The sequence below is a fragment of the Oncorhynchus mykiss genome, chromosome 20 (assembly GCF_013265735.2).
Source record: "Oncorhynchus mykiss isolate Arlee chromosome 20, USDA_OmykA_1.1, whole genome shotgun sequence".
Taxonomy (NCBI): domain Eukaryota; kingdom Metazoa; phylum Chordata; class Actinopteri; order Salmoniformes; family Salmonidae; genus Oncorhynchus; species Oncorhynchus mykiss.
This window is the reverse complement of record NC_048584.1, coordinates 32,048,574-32,068,533: the sequence shown is the minus strand read 5'-3', so window position 1 is coordinate 32,068,533 and position 19,960 is coordinate 32,048,574. Positions and strand designations below refer to the sequence as shown.

Genomic DNA, 19,960 nt, shown 5'->3' with positions numbered 1-19,960 from the left:
GGTTGCAAATGTCCTGAAATCCATATTGCGGATTCCTGGAATCAGGAGGGAATAAGCTGGGAGGGAATCTGGGATTTCTGAAAAATCAGGCAAAAGGGAAAGTTTATTGAATTTTGCTACCCTACAAGGGAATATATGAAAGTATCTGAGGTAAGGTCGCCCACTGCGTTGACAGGGTCAGAGTTGACATTCTGCACATCTCTAAACTGTAGTGATTTAAATATCTTTAATCTATCGCTAATATTTCTCTCTCTTTTACGGCAGTATAGGGACTACATATTGAGGTTATATCCTACTCACCAACAGCGATGCCAGGGTCAGAGTTGACGGTCTGTACCAGCTCCTTGCCTTGATGTCTAACCACCCAGTTGGGGTCGATCTGCGCTGTTCCCTTGGGGTCCAGGTGCACCATCTGAAACTTCCGGAAGTTTGTGACGCTGACGGCATTGTTCTCAGGACACACGTCAAGGAAGTCCGGGATGTTGTCGTTGTCAAAGTCGTCTTTGCAGGCGTCTCCTCTACCGTCGCCTGTTGATAGAAGAATGGAAGATGCTGGGTTAAAATACAGAGGCCTATTGTGAGAACTTTGACAGAGACTATGGTGTTTATTTTTATTTATTTAACCAGGCAAGTCAGTTAAGAACAAATTCTTATTTACAATGACGGCCTACCCCGGCCAAACCCGGAAGACGATGGGCCAATTTTACACCGCCCTATGGGACACCCAATCACGGCCGGTTGGAATACAGCCTGGATTCGAACCAGGGTGTCTGTAGTGACGCCTCAAGCACTGCGATGCAGAGCCTTAGACCACTGTGTCACTTCCTGTGCTGAAACGTGTCACCTTTTTGAATGAATAAAAGAGCACCATGAATTAATAATATATATTTGTTGCTCTCCTATTCCTTTTTAATGGAACGATAGTTTCCACACTAGCAATAATGTTGCAACATTCCTACCACAGGGAAGGCAGACGTTTCACTCACTCTGCCAGCGTTTCATAAAAATAATCGCAAGAATTGCAATTCCTGTAGATTTTAATGTCTGCCAAGTCCAATAAGGAGTCTCAGCCATCTGCATGCCGTGACAACTTCTACTGAAACATGTAACTATCTCAGAGGCCATAGTCTATTAGAAACAGACTCATAATACAGAGCAAAGGGAAGTTGCCAGCGAGCTGTAAAGCCTGTTTTCTCCACTTTCTCCTCTACTCTTCTGTAATTGCACAGGAAGCTGACTTGATTCTATCAAATAAACACCTTCTGATGAGGTGTTAAGAGGGTTAAGGGATTTGGCTCTAGGGTTTGTCTTTGAGAAGTATCTCATTCTCTTTCTCCTTCTCTCTTTCTCCATCGCTCTCTCTTTCACTCTCTAGTTCCCTCTCCCTCCCTACCTCTCCCAGTCTCCACACAGCCTGCTTCTAGTTAAAGCCAGTTACACAAACTTCAGGTAACTCTGCATGATGAAATTGAAATTGGGCACTGTGGATTAGCACAGATGCCCCCTTCGGAAATAAAACTTCATGGCCTGGCGGCTGGGTGTCTGGCGGATGATTCCCTCATGGGTTCCCGCACGATAAAGTCCCACGCTAATGACGTCATCAACCGTAACCCAGAAATACCCATTTTTGTTAACTCCTTAATGTCTGACCCACCATACTTGCACCACAATAAAACTGCGGGAGCATTCAACAATTCAACCTTATACAGATATCTATATTTCTATCATCAGTTGACTTTTTGTACCCTACACCTGCAAGTTCCTGGATGTGTGAACACTACTTCTAAACCGCCCACCATACTTCCACATTTTGGAGAGAGAGAGAGGGAAATGGAACAAGACATACTGAACGGTAAATATATGAATGAAAAGGTGGTTAAGAGGTAAAAGGCACCCCATGTTTTTTATGGTGGGCAGATGCAGAAAAACGCTATTCTGATATCATACACAACCGCTGTTAAAGTAGTAGCTATAGTTTACAGGACAATGGGACATGGCATGTTGACCTATATCTATAAAGATTAGTGTAAAAAGGAGGGTGGACAGGTGCAGGGACGTCTCAACGGAAGATTCTTGTATCACAAGCAATCCTCTGTGTGATGTTAGATAGTATCTATGGTAGTGTATACAGGGCTATTACAGAAGTCACAAATCAACCTACTGGATACTAATTCCTCCTCAGGCAGCTATAGGCAGCTACTGTTACAGCATTCTTCACGGGCATGAGGGTATTCAACATGCTGATCCATGGTGTGTTTGTCTGTGTGTGTGTTGTCCCCCTTACCATCAGAGTCCAGTTGATCTTTGTTGGGTGTCAATCTACAGTTGTCCCTATCGTCAGGGATACCGTCATTGTCATCGTCGAAGTCACAGGCGTCCCCCTTGCCGTCCTTATCGTGGTCGGCCTGGTTGGAGTTGGCGACGTAAGGACAGTTGTCCAGGTTATTCTGGTGACCGTCTTCATCGATATCCTGGTTGTTGTCACACTGGTCTCCTACAAGGTCATTGTCTGTGTCAGCCTGTTAAAGAGGAGAGGACAGGAGAGGACAGGAGTGTTACAGTGGCCAGCATGATAAAAAAAAAAATCTAACATTTTCCTGAACTTTTCCAAATGTTTTCCAGAAATCCCGGTTGCAAGATCCCCAGAGTGAGGAATAAGAAGGGTCATCCAAATCCTTCAACTGGGAATGTCTAGAAATCCTGTGAATTTGGGGAGCGTTTCTGGAATTTTGCAACCCTGATAGCGATGATGTCCTTTTTGTAATTACATAAAAGGAAAAGTGACTGTTCTTTATTCCCACCTGGTCAGGGTTGTGTAGCAGAGGACAGTTGTCACACTGGTCACCGACTCCATCCATGTCAGTGTCCTTCTGGTCATTGTTGTACAAGTACGGGCAGTTGTCTTGCTCGTTTAGGATTTCTAAAGGAATAGGGAAATGGACATTAAACAACATGCAGCGGTAATATCATGTGTGCAGGACATATCTGTAGTCATAATCCTAGATATTTGCTTGCCTGTTCTTGCATGTGGCATTTCGCGTTCCGTGCCATAGAAGTTGCTAATGCTAATCAATCACTTCATGGTTGAGGGCGGAAAGATTAATCGCAAAACCGTGCCAGCTGGTCATTCCTTTGCATGATTTACTATCCTGCAATAATCCATCAAATATTTTCTGAGTATTCATTAAGATTTTTTTTTTTTTAAATGTCATGACTAGTTCAGAGCCAACTACTGTCAATAGCAATACAAATGAATGACTTTTAAATAATATATTACACGAAATATAAACGTTATAAGAGTTGAAGGAGCCTTTCCCTGTTCTCACTTAATATCATTATAATACAGCAAAGTATCATGTTTAGTAACATGGTAAGAAAAGGCTAGTACCATCTCCATCAATGTCGATAGCACAGGCGTCACCTTCCCCATTGTGGTCTGTGTCGATCTGGGCAGGGTTGTGTTCGTAGGGGCAGTTGTCACAACGATCCCCCACATCATCCTTATCAAAGTCAAACTGTCTGGGGTTGTACATTAGAGGACAGTTGTCCTGAGGAGAGAGAGAGAGAGCATCAAGTCAAACTGTCTGGCGTTGTACAGGAGAGAACAGTTGCCCTGAGGAGGGAGAGAGAGAGAGAGAGAGAGAGAGAGAGAGAGAGAATCAAGTCAAACTCTCTGGCATTGTACAGGAGAGGACAGTTGTGCTGAGGAGAGAGAGAGAGAGAGAGCATCAAGTCAAACTGTCTGGGGTTTTACAGGAGAGGACAGTTGTCCTGAAGAGAGAGAGCATCAAGTCAAACTGTCTGGGGTTGTACAGGACAGTTGTACAGGACAGAGAGAGCAGCGAAATGGGAATGATTAGAGTGTCCGTTTTCTTGGAGAGGGCATTTGATTCGCTATTGAACTCATCTAAATACCCTGATGAAGACATTTGCTGAAAAATGTGTTGGTTTTAACAATCAAACATTGACCTTTGAAGCAAACTTCCATTGTCATACACTCTTAGAATAAAGGGTTCCAAAACAATTCTTCGGCTGTCACCAAAGGATAACTATTTTGGTTCCAGGTAGAACTGTTTTTGGTCCCAGATAGAATCCTTTTTGGTTCTAGATTGTACTTTTTTTTCTAAGACTGTAGCAAGAGTTAGTGAAACTTTTCATCCATCATCTATTTAACACATTTGCCTTATAAAAGATATCTTACTCTTTCATCCACGATTCCATCGTTGTCATCATCCTGGTCACAAGCGTCTCCCTGACCATCTTTGTCAAAATCTTCCTGTCCAGAGTTAGGCAGGTTGGGGCAGTTATCCTGTTAAATATTGATAAATAAATGGAAACAGTTTTAGAAATAGCCACAGGAAGAAAAATGTCAAACATTGTCATACCGTAAGATTAGAAAATGTGGAAAATCTGCAGGTCTGTTGTTGAGGATAAAAGTTATTAGGACAGTTTCCTGGACTTAATAAGATTTAGCCTAGTCCTGGACTAAAGCGTATGCTCAATTGAGAATCTCAATTGAAAGTCCTTTTTATTCCAGGAAGGTCTAGACTTAAAAATGCACTCCACAATCTTAAGCACAATAAATGTGTAACATATTGCACGAATTGGATTGGTAACATATCACACCAAATGGATTACGTAGTACACAAAAATAGGGACCAGTTTTGGCTCGTGAGCACCACTTTCAAAACTACTGGCTGATATTATACAAAAGTTCAAGAGTGCATATTTAAATGGGGACTAGAGACTAGGCTTACTCTGGATCCAGGAAAGTGGCCCACAGAGAACATAAAGTTAGAGTCTGTTACCTTTTTGCAGTGATAGGTGGCGTTGGCCCCACACACCAAGTTCTGATTAGGCCATCCATCCAGGTCTGAGTCCTCTCCACAGATGAAGCCATCACCAGCGTAGCCGATCCTGCACTCACACTTGTACATGGGTTCACTAAAGTGGCTGATGTAGATACACTCTGAGGACCGGTGACAGTTGTGGGTCTTGTCTTTGCAGGGGTTCTCTGGCTCGCAGACCTGGGGGGAGGGAGGGAGAGAGAGAGAGCATCAAGTCAAACTCTCTGGCATTGTACAGGAGTGGAGAGTTGTCCTGAGGAGAGAGAGAGCATCAAGTCAAACTGTCTTGGGTTGTACAGGAGAGGACAGTGCATGAGCATAATAAACGTTCTGTAAATCAGTGAGTCTCATTTCTTGGGGTGAAGTGTATTCTCAGATGTCATGTTATGTTCTGTCATGTCCTCTGCTCTGCCATGAACCCTGTGGATTCTGCTACAGTGTTTTATGTAGCTACGGCAAGAGAATCAAAGACAACACTGTCGTATCTGTATTGCTACAGATGTCCATCAATAGGAAGTGATTTGATGCCACTCCGTGACCTCATATGGTACAACGTTACAACAACGTTACGTGATGACCAATAACAAGGCCTTTCTTTTTTTCATCAGCTCTGGGAAACAGATGAGACAATGAGACAATTCCCCTTTCCCCTTTCCTCAAATCAATGTGTACGATGTTGGCCTAGGATCAGAGCCGGTACAGTTTTTAAAAGCCAGTGACAAAGCAATGATTCACAAGGTCTGTTACGCAATGTTAGGGCAGAACAGCAGATCTAGGTTCAAATACTATTTGAGATCTTTCAAATACTTTAGCCTGTAGTTTTTTTTTTACTATTCCATTGTTCATTGTGCCAGGCAAGCTCAATCAAGTCCAGATAAAGAATTGTAAATTATTTTAAATAGTATTTGAACCCAGGTCTATTGGATAGTGGAGTGATGATTCAACTTTCCAAAACAAATCTGTGTGTGAACTCAATTATCATGGTTTCAAAGCAGAAACGATGTATGTATGCCACAACAGATGTTGTCAATTCTACGTCTATTCCACATTGGTTCGACGTAATTTCAGAAACAACGTTGATTCAACCAGTGTGTTCCCACTGGGAAATAGCTATTGACATGACAGAGCTGCATTAAACAGTAATACATGTGTTGCTAGAGTGGAAACGTAGATAACACAAACAACAACATCAGAGAGACATAGACATCACTTTATAGTTCTCATCCCATCTAAGACCTCCACTCATACTGTAACACCAAGCACAGGTGAAGTATGAAGAGAGAAGTATAGCAGATGTTTGCTATTATATAGACACATCTCTATATATCTATATCTATATCTATATATATATTATATATATCTATCTATATATATATATATATATATTACAGCTTCATAACATTCTCCCTCTCTCTCTCCTTATACAGAGTCAAGGTGTGCTATGTTCATGCATAGTGGAGTCCACCCTTGCAGCAGAGTGTAGACTCATTCTAAAAATGTGGGCCACTAATAAATCACTGATGATGGGCGATTAGGCCTGACTCACAGTTGGCGAGGTGTTCGATGGGGTTGAGGTCATGGCTCTGTACAGGCCAGTTAAGTTCTTCCACATCGATCTCAAAAAAACATTTCTGTATGGACCTCGTTTTGTGCACAGGTGCATTGTCATGCTGAAACGGCAAAGGGCCTTCCCCGAACTGTTGCCACAAAGTTGGAAGCACAGAATCGTCTAGAATGTAATTGTATACTGTAGAGTTAACATTTCCCTTCACTGGAACTAATGGGCCTGAACTATGACAAACAGCCCCAGACCATTATTCGTCCTCCACCAAACTTTACTGTTGGCACTATGCATTTGGGCAGGTGGTGTTCTCCTGGCATCCACCAAACCCAGATTTGTCCTTCGGACTGCAGGTGGTGAAGCATGATTCATCACTCCAGAGAACGTATTTCCACTGCTCCAGAGTCCAATGGCGGTGAGCTTTACACCACTCCAGCTGAAGCTTGGCATTGCGCATGGTGATCTTAGGCTTGTATGCAGCTGCTTGGCCATGGAGACCCATTTCATGAAGCTCCCAACTAACAGTTCTGCTGCTGATGTTGCTTCCAAAGGCAGTTTGGAACTCGGTAGTGATTGTTGCAACAGAGGACAGGTAATTATTATAGCGCGTCAGCACTTGGCGGTCCCATTCTGTGAGCTTATGTGGCCTACCACCTTGTGGCTGAGCCATTGTTACGCCTAGACATTTCCCCTTCACAATAACAGCACTTACAGTTGACCAGGGCAGCTCTAGCAGGACAGAAATGTGATGAACTGACTTGTTGGAAAGGTGGCATCCTATGACGGTGCCACGTTGAAAGTCACTAAGTTCTTCAGTAAGGCCAATCTAATGGAAATTGGATGGCTGTGTGCCCAATTTTATACACCTGTCAGCAACGGCGTAAATGCAGTCTAAATAATACACTAGACCTAAAACCGATGTTGAGTGATACAGACGTACCTGTTTGTTCTTCTTGGCAGCTTCCACCCCCATGCCGAAGGGCTGCGTTCCCTTGTAGCGGGGTGGGCAGGACAGACAGTGGAACCCTGGGTCTGTGTTGATGCAACGCGATGCTCCACCAGCTTTAAAGCATATGTCAGACACCATGTCACACTGAGGAGGAAGAGGATCAAATCAATCAATCAGAGAGCAGAGACCATGTCACGATGAGGAGGAAGAGGAGCAGATCAATCAGAGAGCAGAGACCATGTCACGATGAGGAGGAAGAGGATCAGAAGTAGATTATATCAAATTGATCAATCATAAAATCAATCAAATAAATTGATCTATCAGAGATCATGTGACACTGTGGCGGAAGAGGATCAGAATAGATGATATTCAATCGATCAATAATAAAATCAATCAGATCAATCAGGGAACATGTGACACTGTGGAGGAAGAGGATCAGAATGAGATGTAGATTCTAAGTAGGGCAATAGGTCATGAATATGAATGAGTAAAGGAAGATCCTAAGGTTAGACATAGCCTGGGGATGAAAATGTATTTAGGGCTAAGGTTAAGGTTAGGGTTAACCATTAGTTAGTGGGTTAACCAAGTATCTGACTTGTGTAACATGCTTCTTTAACCCAAAATTACCTCGTTGACGTCTTCGCAGTGGGTTCCGTTGCCGCGGAAACCGAGAGGGCATGGCCCACACTCCCAGGATCCGTCGGGGGCACTGTTACAGTCCACTCCTCCGAAGCATGGGTTAGACAGACAACCGTCTGACAGGGAACAATAACGCAGTGGTTAGAAAAGACTTTTAACAGAGTTAGAAAATACTTTTAACAGAGTTAGAAAATAGTTAGAACTAAAGCAACCGTCTGACAGGGAAGCAATTCTCCATAGTTTGTTGGCGACTGGTTAGGAAGAGAACCAGGACATGCCTAATGCAGCTACATTTGGACATTTGTTTATTTAGAATATTGACATTCAGCTTCCCCAGGTTGTTCACTTCAGGTTGCTCTCTTCATTTCTCTCAAAGTTAACAGGTTTCAGTGCTTTCAAAGCTTGTTGACCAAACACAATGTGCATTCTACAAAGAGGCAAAACACATCCTTCCAGACTTTGTTATCAGCACAAATATTTGACAAAAATTTGCCTGGAGGCCATTCTTAGAGCACTTATCACAGGAATGTTGAAATTAGAAATAATAACTCAACTGGAATGCAAGAATGAACTGGAATAACTCAAAGGGAGTAAGGAAGGTTAAAATGCCTCAAAGGGAAAGAGAAAGGGATGAGGGTTTGGGTCAGAGGTGCTGAATGGGACACACAAACACACACACTCACCGATAGGGCATTCTTGTTTGTTGCAGGCATCACTGTCGTTGGTCTCCCCAGGGCACTTCTTGCCTCCGTACTGGGGTTCGGGGCTGTTACAGACACGGGTCCGACCCTTAACTCCACCCCCACAGGTTGCCGAGCAGATCGCCCAAGGCGACCACGGTCCCCAACCACCGTCAACTGCACATGGACAACAAATAAACAGTTAGTAGATCATCACAATGTTTGCTGATCTCTTAGATCACAATGGGGGCTAGTCTTCCAAGAGTCCATGGGGAGGTTTTACAATCTTTGATAAGACATGACTGTCTTATCAAGTCTATTTACTGTAAGAAAGTGTAGCAAAGAATTACAGTAGTAGTTGTAGGCCTACAGTCATACACAGGAAATATGTAACCACTTTGCATCCATTCTGTAGTGGCCAGTGCACTCTCAGTTTTATGAAAGACAGACACATAGCACTGTTAGCATGTGAACTTCTATACGAGTGGGTAGAGGTGTAAAACTCTTCTACTTCTCCCTGTTTGTAAATCCAAGTAAGTGGGTATGAATCAGACCAAAATACTTGTTCAAACTACTTTATACTGGATTCAAACAGTATTTGATATCTTTCAAAAGAAATAGTCTAGCTCAATCAATGCACAGCTAAATTATTTGAAAGAAAGCTAAAATGTTAAACCCAGGTCTGGTATGGACATTGTGTCTATAGTCTTGCTCTAGACAGACTGGTTGCCTCCCCGGATGCAGGATTTCCAAGACAACATTGTCTATGTTGTCCTGCTAGGACCACCATACTCACTGGGACAGGGCTTGGCCTCACAGCGCTGTGTATCTCTCCCCTGGCCCTCACAGTCCTTGCCCCCCAGTTGTGGTGTGGGTGCGTTGCAGTGGCGTATCCTGGTGATCTGGCCCTCGCCACACGTCACTGAGCATGATGACCAGGGAGACCACAGGCTCCACCCACCATTCTGACGAACTGAACACACACAGTTAAGTCAGAGCATAGGGAAAAGACATGTGTAATATATTCAGATTCAAATATTGTATTGCTGGGTATTTTGGTTGCAGTATACTGGGTACTAGTGAGTCAGTGCACAACCCTGCACGGGATCTATTTACCACAACAAACAAACAGACAGACAGACAGACAGACAGACAGACAGACAGACAGACAGACAGACAGACAGACAGACAGACAGACAGACAGACAGACAGACAGACAAAGACAAGTCACAGGGTTTTGAGCCAGAGAGGGATGAGGTCTCTGTCCAACCATCTCCACCCCAGCAGAGCAGCGTTCCTCTAGATTTCTATTTATTTCTCCTGTTCCAACATGACACATCTGCTTCTACTGACATACATACTCACACACACACACACACACACACTCACATAGCAACTGCAGGAAAATATTGTTTTTATGTTGTAGGTGGAGGCCCGAAGCTGAAAATGGTGAAGTTGATCGATCCCTGTCATCATTCATCATTCTTATGATGACTATAACTTTGTTGGCATCTTCAATTCTTGCACAATTTCTCATAAAAAATATATTTCAACACTATCTGCTCAGGCAAATTTGCTGAACTGCTAAATTTGTAACCAATCAGAACTCCTGTACATACAGTGCCTTGCGAAAGTATTCGGCCCCCTTGAACTTTGCGACCTTTTGCCACATTTCAGGCTTCAAACATAAAGATATAAAACTGTATTTTTTTGTGAAGAATCAACAACAAGTGGGACACAATCATGAAGTGGAACGACATTTATTGGATATTTCAAACTTTTTTAACAAATCAAAAACTGAAAAATTGGGTGTGCAAAATTATTCAGCCCCTTTACTTTCAGTGCAGCAAACTCTCTCCAGAAGTTCAGTGAGGATCTCTGAATGATCCAATGTTGACCTAAATGACTAATGATGATAAATACAATCCACCTGTGTGTAATCAAGTCTCCGTATAAATGCACCTGCACTGTGATAGTCTCAGAGGTCCGTTAAAAGCGCAGAGAGCATCATGAAGAACAAGGCACACACTAGGCAGGTCCGAGATACTGTTGTGAAGAAGTTTAAACCCGAATTTGGATACAAAAAGATTTCCCAAGCTTTAAACATCCCAAGGAACACTGTGCAAGCGATAATATTGAAATGGAAGGAGTATCAGACCACTGCAAATCTACCAAGACCTGGCCGTCCCTCTAAACTTTCAGCTCATACAAGGAGAAGACTGATCAGAGATGCAGCCAAGAGGCCCATGATCACTCTGGATGAACTGCAGAGATCTACAGCTGAGGTGGGAGACTCTGTCCATAGGACAACAATCAGTCGTATATTGCACAAATCTGGCCTTTATGGAAGAGTGGCAAGAAGAAAGCCATTTCTTAAAGATATCCATAAAAAGTGTTGTTTAAAGTTTGCCACAAGCCACCTGGGAGACACCTGGGTGCTCTGGTCAGATGAAACCAAAATGGAACTTTTTGGCAACAATGCAAAACGTTATGTTTGGCGTAAAAGCAACACAGCTGAACACACCATCCCCACTGTCAAACATGGTGGTGGCAGCATCATGGTTTGGGCCTGCTTTTCTTCAGCAGGGACAGGGAAGATGGTTGAAATTGATGGGAAGATGGATGGAGCCAAATACAGGACCATTCTGGAAGAAAACCTGATGGAGTCTGCAAAAGACCTTAAGACTGGGACGGAGATTTGTCTTCCAACAAGACAATGATCCAAAACATAAAGCAAAATCTACAATGGAATGGTTCAAAAATAAACATATCCAGGTGTTAGAATGGCCAAGTCAAAGTCCAGACCTGAATCCAATCGAGAATCTGTGGAAAGAACTGAAAACTGCTGTTCACAAATGCTCTCCATCCAACCTCACTGAGCTCGAGCTGTTTTGCAAGGAGGAATGGGAAAAAATGTCAGTCTCTCGATGTGCAAAACTGATAGAGACATACCCCAAGCGACTTACAGCTGTAATCGCAGCAAAAGGTGGCGCTACTTAAGGGGGCTGAATAATTTTGCACGCCCAATTTTTCAGTTTTTGATTTGTTAAAAAAGTTTGAAATATCCAATAAATGTCGTTCCACTTCATGATTGTGTCCCACTTGTTGTTGATTCTTCACAAAAAAATACAGTTTTATATCTTTATGTTTGAAATGTGGCAAAAGCCTGAAATGTGGCAAAAGGTCGCAAAGTTCAAGGGGGCCGAATACTTTCGCAAGGCACTGTACCCCTCATGATGAAGGCAGCCAACTTCTATCTACGATGTAAACACAGCCTCTTGTGAAAACACGAGCTGCTGTCTGATGAAGAGGAACAGATATAGCTAGCTAGCTTCCAAAGACTGAAATAAGATAAATGTGTTTTCGAGTACCCTTGAAACATGCAGCATGCAATACGAATTGTCTTGATTGTATGAAGAGGTAACTCTGTTGACCTTTAAGCCAATTTATTGAAAGCTAGCCAATGTTACAGTAAATAACAATTTTTGTGTATCATTAGTATCTGTCAGTGAACCCATTTTATTGAACCATGCTTTGGCACGATTATACAGTGCCGTGCGAAAGTATTCGGCCCCCTTGAACTTTGCGACCTTTTGCCACATTTCAGGCTTCAAACATAAAGATATAAAACGGTATGTTTTTGTGAAGAATCAACAACAAGTGGGACACAATCATGAAGTGGAACTACATTTAGTGGATATTTCAAACTTTTTTAACAAAGCAAAAACTGAAAAATTGGGTGTGCAAAATTATTCAGCCCCCTTAAGTTAATACTTTGTAGTGCCACCTTTTGCTGCGATTACAGCTGTAAGTCGCTTGGGGTATGTCTCTATCAGTTTTGCACATCGAGAGACTGACATTTTTTCCCATTCCTCCTTGCAAAACAGCTCGAGCTCAGTGAGGTTGGATGGAGAGCATTTGTGAAAAGCAGTTTTCAGTTCTTTCCACAGATTCTCGATTGGATTCAGGTCTGGACTTTGACTTGGCCATTCTAACACCTGGATATGTTTATTTTTGAACCATTCCATTGTAGATTTTGCTTTATGTTTTGGATCATTGTCTTGTTGGAAGACAAATCTCTGTCCCAGTCTCAGGTCTTTTGCAGACTCCATCAGGTTTTCTTCCAGAATGGTCCTGTATTTGGCTCCATCCATCTTCCCATCAATTTCAACCATCTTCCTTGTCCCTGCTGAAGAAAAGCAGGCCCAAACCATGATGCTGCCACCACCATGTTTGACAGTGGGGATGGTGTGTTCAGGGTGATGAGCTGTGTTGCTTTTACGCCAAACATAATGTTTTGCATTGTTGCCAAAAAGTTCAATTTTGGTTTCATCTGACCAGAGCACCTTCTTCTACATGTTTGTTGTGTCTCCCAGGTGGCTTGTGGCAAACTTTAAACAACACTTTTTATGGATATCTTTAAGAAATGGCTTTCTTCTTGCCACTCTTCCATAAAGGCCAGATTTGTGCAATATACGACTGATTGTTGTCCTATGGACAGAGTCTCCCACCTCAGCTGTAGATCTCTGCAGTTCATCCAGAGTGATCATGGGCCTCTTGGCTGCATCTCTGATCAGTCTTCTCCTTGTATGAGCTGAAAGTTTAGAGGGACGGCCAGGTCTTGGTAGATTTGCAGTGGTCTGATGCTCCTTCCATTTCAATATTATCGCTTGCACAGTGCTCCTTGGGATGTTTAAAGCTTGGGAAATCTTTTTGTATCCAAATACGGCTTTAAACTTCTTCACAACAGTATCTCGGACCTGCCTGGTGTGTTCCTTGTTCTTCATGATGTTCTCTGCGCTTTTAACGGACCTCTGAGACTATCACAGTGCAGGTGCATTTATACGGAGACTTGATTACACACAGGTGGATTGTATTTATCATCATTAGTCATTTAGGTCAACATTAGATCATTCAGAGATCCTCACTGAACTTCTGGAGAGAGTTTGCTGCACTGAAAGTAAAGGGGCTGAATAATTTTGCACGCCCAATTTTTCAGTTTTTGATTTGTTAAAAAAGTTTGAAATATCCAATAAATGTCGTTCCACTTCATGATTGTATCCCACTTGTTGTTGATTCTTCACAAAAAAATACAGTTTTATATCTTTATGTTTGAAGCCTGAAATGTGGCAAAAGGGGGCTGAATACTTTCGCAAGGCACTGTATGTCTAATTTCAATGTAACTAGATGCAGGCTAAGATAAACATTCAATCATACACTTCACATAGAAACCCCAATAAAAGGGTGGGTGTGTGTGTCATGTGCTAGAATGGAGGTTTAAAAAACGACAGCTGCATACCCACTTTAGCCAATACATACGGCATAACCTACACATTTAGGACACCTTGCAATACAATCTTCTCTAAAAACACAATGTGCTCTGCAATAAGATGACCAGAGTTTTCTAAATAACCAGAGTTGCTTTCTCAAATAGCAGCTGCCCAATACCATGGTGGACATGCTGGATGCATTGGAGTATAAGATATGGAGAAGGATAAAGAGCAGCAGTTGGGAAATTAATGTTTGAGGTTCAGATACTACATGTTCAGTGAATGTGAGTATATTTAGGTGGTTTAAATGATACAATTTCCTACTAACCTTCTAAAAGTTGACGGTGCCAAAATCTTGGCAATCATTATTTATTTTCATTATTTTAGTAACTATGACTGAGTGTGAGATACAGTTGAAGACGGAAGTTTACATGCACTTAGGTTGGAGTCTTTAAAACTTGTTTTTCAACCACTCCACAAATTTCTCGTTAACAAACTACTGTTTTGGTAAGTTGGTTAAAACATCTACTTTGTGCATGACACAAGTAATTTTTCCAACAATTGTTTACAGACAGATTATTTCACTTATAATTCACTGTATCACAATTCCAGTGGGTCAGAAGTTTACATACACTAAGTTGACTGTGCCTTTCAACAGCTTGGAAAATTCCAGAAAATGATGTCATGACTTTAGAAGCTGATAGGCTAATTGACATCATTTGAGTCAATTGGTGGTGTACCTGTGGATGTATTTCAAGGCCTACCTTCAAGCTCAGCGCCTCTTTGCTTGACATCATTGGAAAATCAAAAGGAATCAGCCAAGACCTCAGAAAATAAATTGTAGACCTCCACAAGTCTGGTTCATCCTTGGGAGCAATTTCCAAACGCCTGAAGGTACAACGTTCATCTGTACAAACAATAGTACGCAAGTATAAACACCAGCTGTCATACCGCTCAGGAAGGAGACGCGTTCTGTCTCCTAGAGATGAACGTACTTTGCTGCGAAAAGTGCAAATCTGTCACGTTCTGACCTCTATTTCTGTTGTTTTGTATTTATTTAGTATGGTCAGGGTGTGAGTTGGGTGGGCAGTCTATGTTTGTTTTTCTATGTTTTGGGGCATTTCTATGTTTTCGGCCTAGTATGGTTCTCAATCAGAGGCAGGTGTCATTAGTTGTCTCTGATTGAGAATCATACTTAGGTAGCCTGGGTTTCACTGTGTGTTTGTGGGTGATTGTTCCTGTCACTGTGTTTGTCGTCACAGGATAGGACTGTTTTGCGTTCTCACATTTCTTGTTTTCGTTAGTTTGTTCATGTGTAGTGATTTATTAAAATATGAATAACCACCACGCTGCGCTTTGGTCCGCTTCTCCTCCTCCTACAGACGAACGCCGTTACAGAATCACCCACCACAACAGGACCAAGCAGCGTGTCAACAGGCAGGAGCAGCAGGAGAAGCAACAGCGGCTGCAGGAGATACGTAGTAAGGAATTCTGGACATGGGAGGAAATCCTCGACGGGAAAGGACCCTGGGCTAAGCCAGGAGAATATTGCCGCCCCAAGGCCGAGCTGGAGGCAGCAAAAGCAGAGAGGCGGCATTCTGAGAAGCAAGCACGGCGGCGCGGACGGAAGCCCGAGAGTCACCCCCAAAAATTTCTTGGGGGGGGGCACAGGGGGAGTGTGGCAGAGTCAGGAGTCAGACCTGAGCCAACTCTCCCCGTTTATCGTGAGGAGCCAAGGAGGAGCTCAGAACCAGAGCTGGTGTTGGAGGTGAGCGAAGCAGAGACTGTGAAGGAGTTAATGGGGAAATTGGAGGAGAGTGATATGAGGGACTTGCTGGTTTGGTGCATGAGGCACGACATTCGCCCGACGGAGCGTGTCAGGGATTTAATGGCACCGGGGTCAGCTCTCCATACTCATCCTGAGGTGCGTGCGAGGGGTCTGGTGAAGACTGTGCCAGCCTCACGCACCAGGCCTCCTGTGCATCTCCCTAGCCTTGCACGTCCTGTGCCATCTCAGCACTACAGTGCTCCTAGCAGTGCTAACTGTGGCGGGCGTGGTGCTGGTCAGGCACCGTGTTATGCAGTTGTGCGCACGGTGTCCCCAGTACGCGTGCTTAGCCCGGTGCGCTACATCCCAGCTCCCCACATCTGCCGGGCTAGGGTGAAGATCCAGCCAGGGCGGTTAGTGCCAGCCCTGCTCTCAAGATCTCCAGTACGCCTTCACGGCCCGGTCTATCCGTCACCACCTCCACACACCAGCCCTCCGGTGGCAGCTCCCCGTACCAGGCTGTCTCTCCGGCCCATCCTTGCAGGGGCTCTCTCCTCTCCAGCGCTGCCGGAGTCTCCCGCCTCTCCGGCGCTACCAGAGCCTTCCTCCTCTCCAGCGCTGCCGGAGTCTCCCGCCTGTTCGGCGCTACGAGAGCCCGTCAGTCCGGCGGTTCCAGAGCCTTCCTCCTCTCCAGCGCCGCCAGTGCCGCCCGTCTGCCCAGCGCCGCCAGTGCCGCCCGTCTGCCCAGCGCCGCCAGTGCCGCCCGTCTGCCAGGGGCCGCCAGTGCCGCCCGTCTGCCAGGGGCCGCCAGTGCCGCCCGTCAGCCAGGGGCCGCCAGTGCCGCCCGTCAGCCAGGGGCCGCCAGTGCCGCCCGTCAGCCAGGGGCCGCCAGTGCCGCCCGTCAGCCAGGGGCCGCCAGTGCCGCCCGTCAGCCAGGGGCCGCCAGTGCCGCCAGTCAGCCAGGGGCCGCCAGTGCCGCCAGTCAGCCAAGTGCCGCCAGTGCCGCCAGTCAGCCAGGTGCCGCCAGTCAGCCAGGGGCCGCCAGTGCCGCCAGTAAGCCAGGGGCCGCCAGTAAGCCAGGGGCCGCCCGTGCCGTCAGTCAGCCAGGGGCCGCCCGAGCAGCGGCCCCTCTGTCCAGAGCAGCTGTCGCCCCTCTGTCCCAAGCTGCTGCCGCCCCTCTGTCCCGAGCAGCTGTCCCTCTGTCCCGAGCAGCTGTCCCTCTGTCCCGAGCAGCTGCCCCTCTGTCCCGAGCAGCTGCCGCCCCTCTGTCCCGAGCAGCTGCCGCCCCTCTGTCCCGAGCAGCTGCCGCCCCTCTGTCCCGAGCTGCTATCGCCCCTCTGTCCCGAGCAGCTGCCCCTCTGTCCCGAGCAGTTGTCCCTCTGTCCCGAGCAGCTGCTTCACCTCTGTCCCGAGCTGCCCCTCTGTCCCGAGCAGCCCCTCTGTCCAGTGGGGTCATTGAGAGGGGTGGCCATGGTGAGTAAGCCAGGGAGGCGGACAATAAGGCGGACTAAGACAATGGTGAAGTGGGGTCCGCGTCCCGCGCCAGAGCCGCCACCGCGGACAGACGCCCACCCAGACCCTCCCCTATAGGTCAAGGTTTTGCGGCCGGAGTCCGCACCTTTGGGGGGGGGGGTACTGTCACGTTCTGACCTCTATTTCTGTTGTTTTGTATTTATTTAGTATGGTCAGGGTGTGAGTTGGGTGGGCAGTCTATGTTTGTTTTTCTATGTTTTGGGGCATTTCTATGTTTTCGGCCTAGTATGGTTCTCAATCAGAGGCAGGTGTCATTAGTTGTCTCTGATTGAGAATCATACTTAGGTAGCCTGGGTTTCACTGTGTGTTTGTGGGTGATTGTTCCTGTCACTGTGTTTGTCGTCACAGGATAGGACTGTTTTGCGTTCTCACATTTCTTGTTTTCGTTAGTTTGTTCATGTGTAGTGATTTATTAAAATATGAATAACCACCACGCTGCGCTTTGGTCCGCTTCTCCTCCTCCTACAGACGAACGCCGTTACAAAATCAATCCCAGAACAACAGCAAAGGACCTTGTGAAGATTCTGGAGGAAACATGTACAAAATTATCTATATCCGCAGTAAACAAGTCCTATATCGACATAACCTGAAAGGCAGCTCAGCAAGGAAGAAGCCACTGCTCAGGAGCAAGCAAAAAAAAAGCCAGACTACGATTTTCAACTGCACGTGGGGACAAAGATCGTACTTTTTGGAGAAATGTCCTCTGGGCTGATGAAACAAAAATAGAACTGTTAGGCCATAATGACCATCGTTATGTTTGGGCTTGCAAGCCGAAGAACACAATCCCAACCGTGAAGCATGGGGGTGGCAGCATCATGTTGTGAGGGTGCTTTGCTGAAGGAGGGACTGGTGCACTTCACAGAATAGAGGGCATCATGAGGGTGGAAAATGATGTGGATATATTGAAGCAACATCTTAAGACATCAGTTAAATGTTAAATCAGTCAGGATGTTAAGTCACGAATGGGTCTTCCAAATGGACAATGACCCCAAGCATACTTCCAAAGTTGTGGCAAAATGGCTTAAGGACAACAAAGTCAAGGTATTGGAGTGGCCATCACAAAGCCCTGACCTCAATCCTATTGAAAATGTGTGGGCAGAACTGAAAAAGCGTGTGCGAGCAAGGAGGCCTACAAACCTGACTCAGTTACACCAGCTCTGTCAGGAGGAGTGGGCCAAAATTCACCCAACTTATTATGGGAAGCTTGTGGAAGGCTACCTGAAACGTTTGACCCAAGTTAAACAATTTAAAGGCAATGCTACCAAATACTAATTGAGTGTCTGTAAACTTCTGACCCACTGGGAATGTGATGAAAGAAATAAAAGCTTAAATAAATCATTCTACTCTACTATTATTCTGACATTTCACATTCTTAAAATAAAGTGGTGATCCTAGCTGACCTAAAACAGGACATTTTTACAAGGATTAAATGTCAAGAATTGTGAAAAACTCAGTTTAAATGTATTTGGCTAAGGTGTATGTAAACTTCCGACTTCAACTGTATGTTTTCCATCATGTACGTTTCATGCATATACATACGAACAAAGAACACAATCAACAAATAGTGTTTCACCCTTTATTGAGTACGGAGACAAATAGCAAAGGTGTCTCAGGCGGTATTTGAAGTGTCTAAATATAGTGTAACCTACCAATCAATGTATATCAAGTGCCGTGGAGGGCACTATCTTACAATGTTGCAGTCCTTTACTCTCTATGCCGATAGCCTGGACCTCTGATGGACACTGTAGAACTGTCATCAACACATGATTCAGTATTCCCCTTTCTCTCTAGGAGTATTTGTGAACCCAGGTCCTCTAGGCGTATCGAAAGGATCACACCCTGGTCACCATATGTAGCTGACAGCTGTAGAGAGAGACAATTGCCTTAGCAGAATGCAATCTAAAGCTTGTGTGGTCCAGAGATGAGAACTCTACCATCTATGTCAAAAGCCTGGGCTCCTGACTGGGACATTAGAATTCTCCCCACTGCATGGTACAATAGTAAAATGATCTGTTTTTCACCTCTGATTCTACATTGAATTTAGTCTTTGAGATGCTCAAACAAGTACGTGTATCTGTAGTTGGTGTTCTTCAACACTAAACTGCACTCGATTGTGTAAGACAAAACACACAAAGGAAAGACAACAGCCATATGCATTTTTGACCTCAATGTCTAAATAGTGACAGCAGGGCTAGTTCAAACTGCAGGACTTGGTGAATAGATTATGGGAGACAAAAGTGAGAGACAATAATGAATAAAGATGCTCTAACAAGCATGTGTATCTGTAGTGGGTGTTCTTCAACTCTAAAATGCACTAGACTGTGTAAGATAAAACAGGCAAATGCATATGCGATCCCAATGCCTAAATAGTGTTCAAACAGCTAGTTCAAAGTGCAGTATGATGGTTCTCCTCATAGGTGAGTGAATCAGCCAATGCTTGGTGAATAGCACTTGATCGATTTCTAAGAGCAGGAAAAAAGGAGAGCTGAATAGATCATGTGAGACAAACGTGAGAGACATCACAGTAAAGAAATGTAGTTTGTGAGCTAGAAAATGAACTTACTGACAGTCTGAGGAAGGGTGCTCTGCAATCATCCTACTCCAACTATTGACAAGGATAATGTGACATTTCTTATTTGTCAGTATGAATGAAATAAGTGGGTCCTGTCTTGATGACTGTATTAGATTTCACTACTTGTCCTATAGATTTTTG

At 44.6% G+C, this 19,960-nt stretch overlaps 1 protein-coding gene across 3 annotated transcripts in view; it reads right to left on the bottom strand.

Annotated features, from left to right (window-relative positions):
• The window catches only part of thbs2a (thrombospondin 2a), a 38,890-nt gene that overhangs the window by 4,555 nt on the left and 14,375 nt on the right, over nt 1-19,960 (bottom strand). For all 3 annotated transcript variants that reach the window (XM_036956189.1, XM_036956190.1, XM_036956191.1), the window contains exons 10-19: nt 9,473-9,649; nt 8,680-8,853; nt 7,985-8,112; nt 7,349-7,501; nt 4,809-5,027; nt 4,202-4,309; nt 3,389-3,548; nt 2,802-2,920; nt 2,285-2,519; nt 301-528 (exon numbers count right to left, since the gene is read on the bottom strand). In XM_036956189.1, the coding sequence (XP_036812084.1) occupies nt 301-528; nt 2,285-2,519; nt 2,802-2,920; nt 3,389-3,548; nt 4,202-4,309; nt 4,809-5,027; nt 7,349-7,501; nt 7,985-8,112; nt 8,680-8,853; nt 9,473-9,649 (1,701 nt within the window). The remainder of the gene's footprint in view (nt 1-300; nt 529-2,284; nt 2,520-2,801; nt 2,921-3,388; nt 3,549-4,201; nt 4,310-4,808; nt 5,028-7,348; nt 7,502-7,984; nt 8,113-8,679; nt 8,854-9,472; nt 9,650-19,960) is intronic.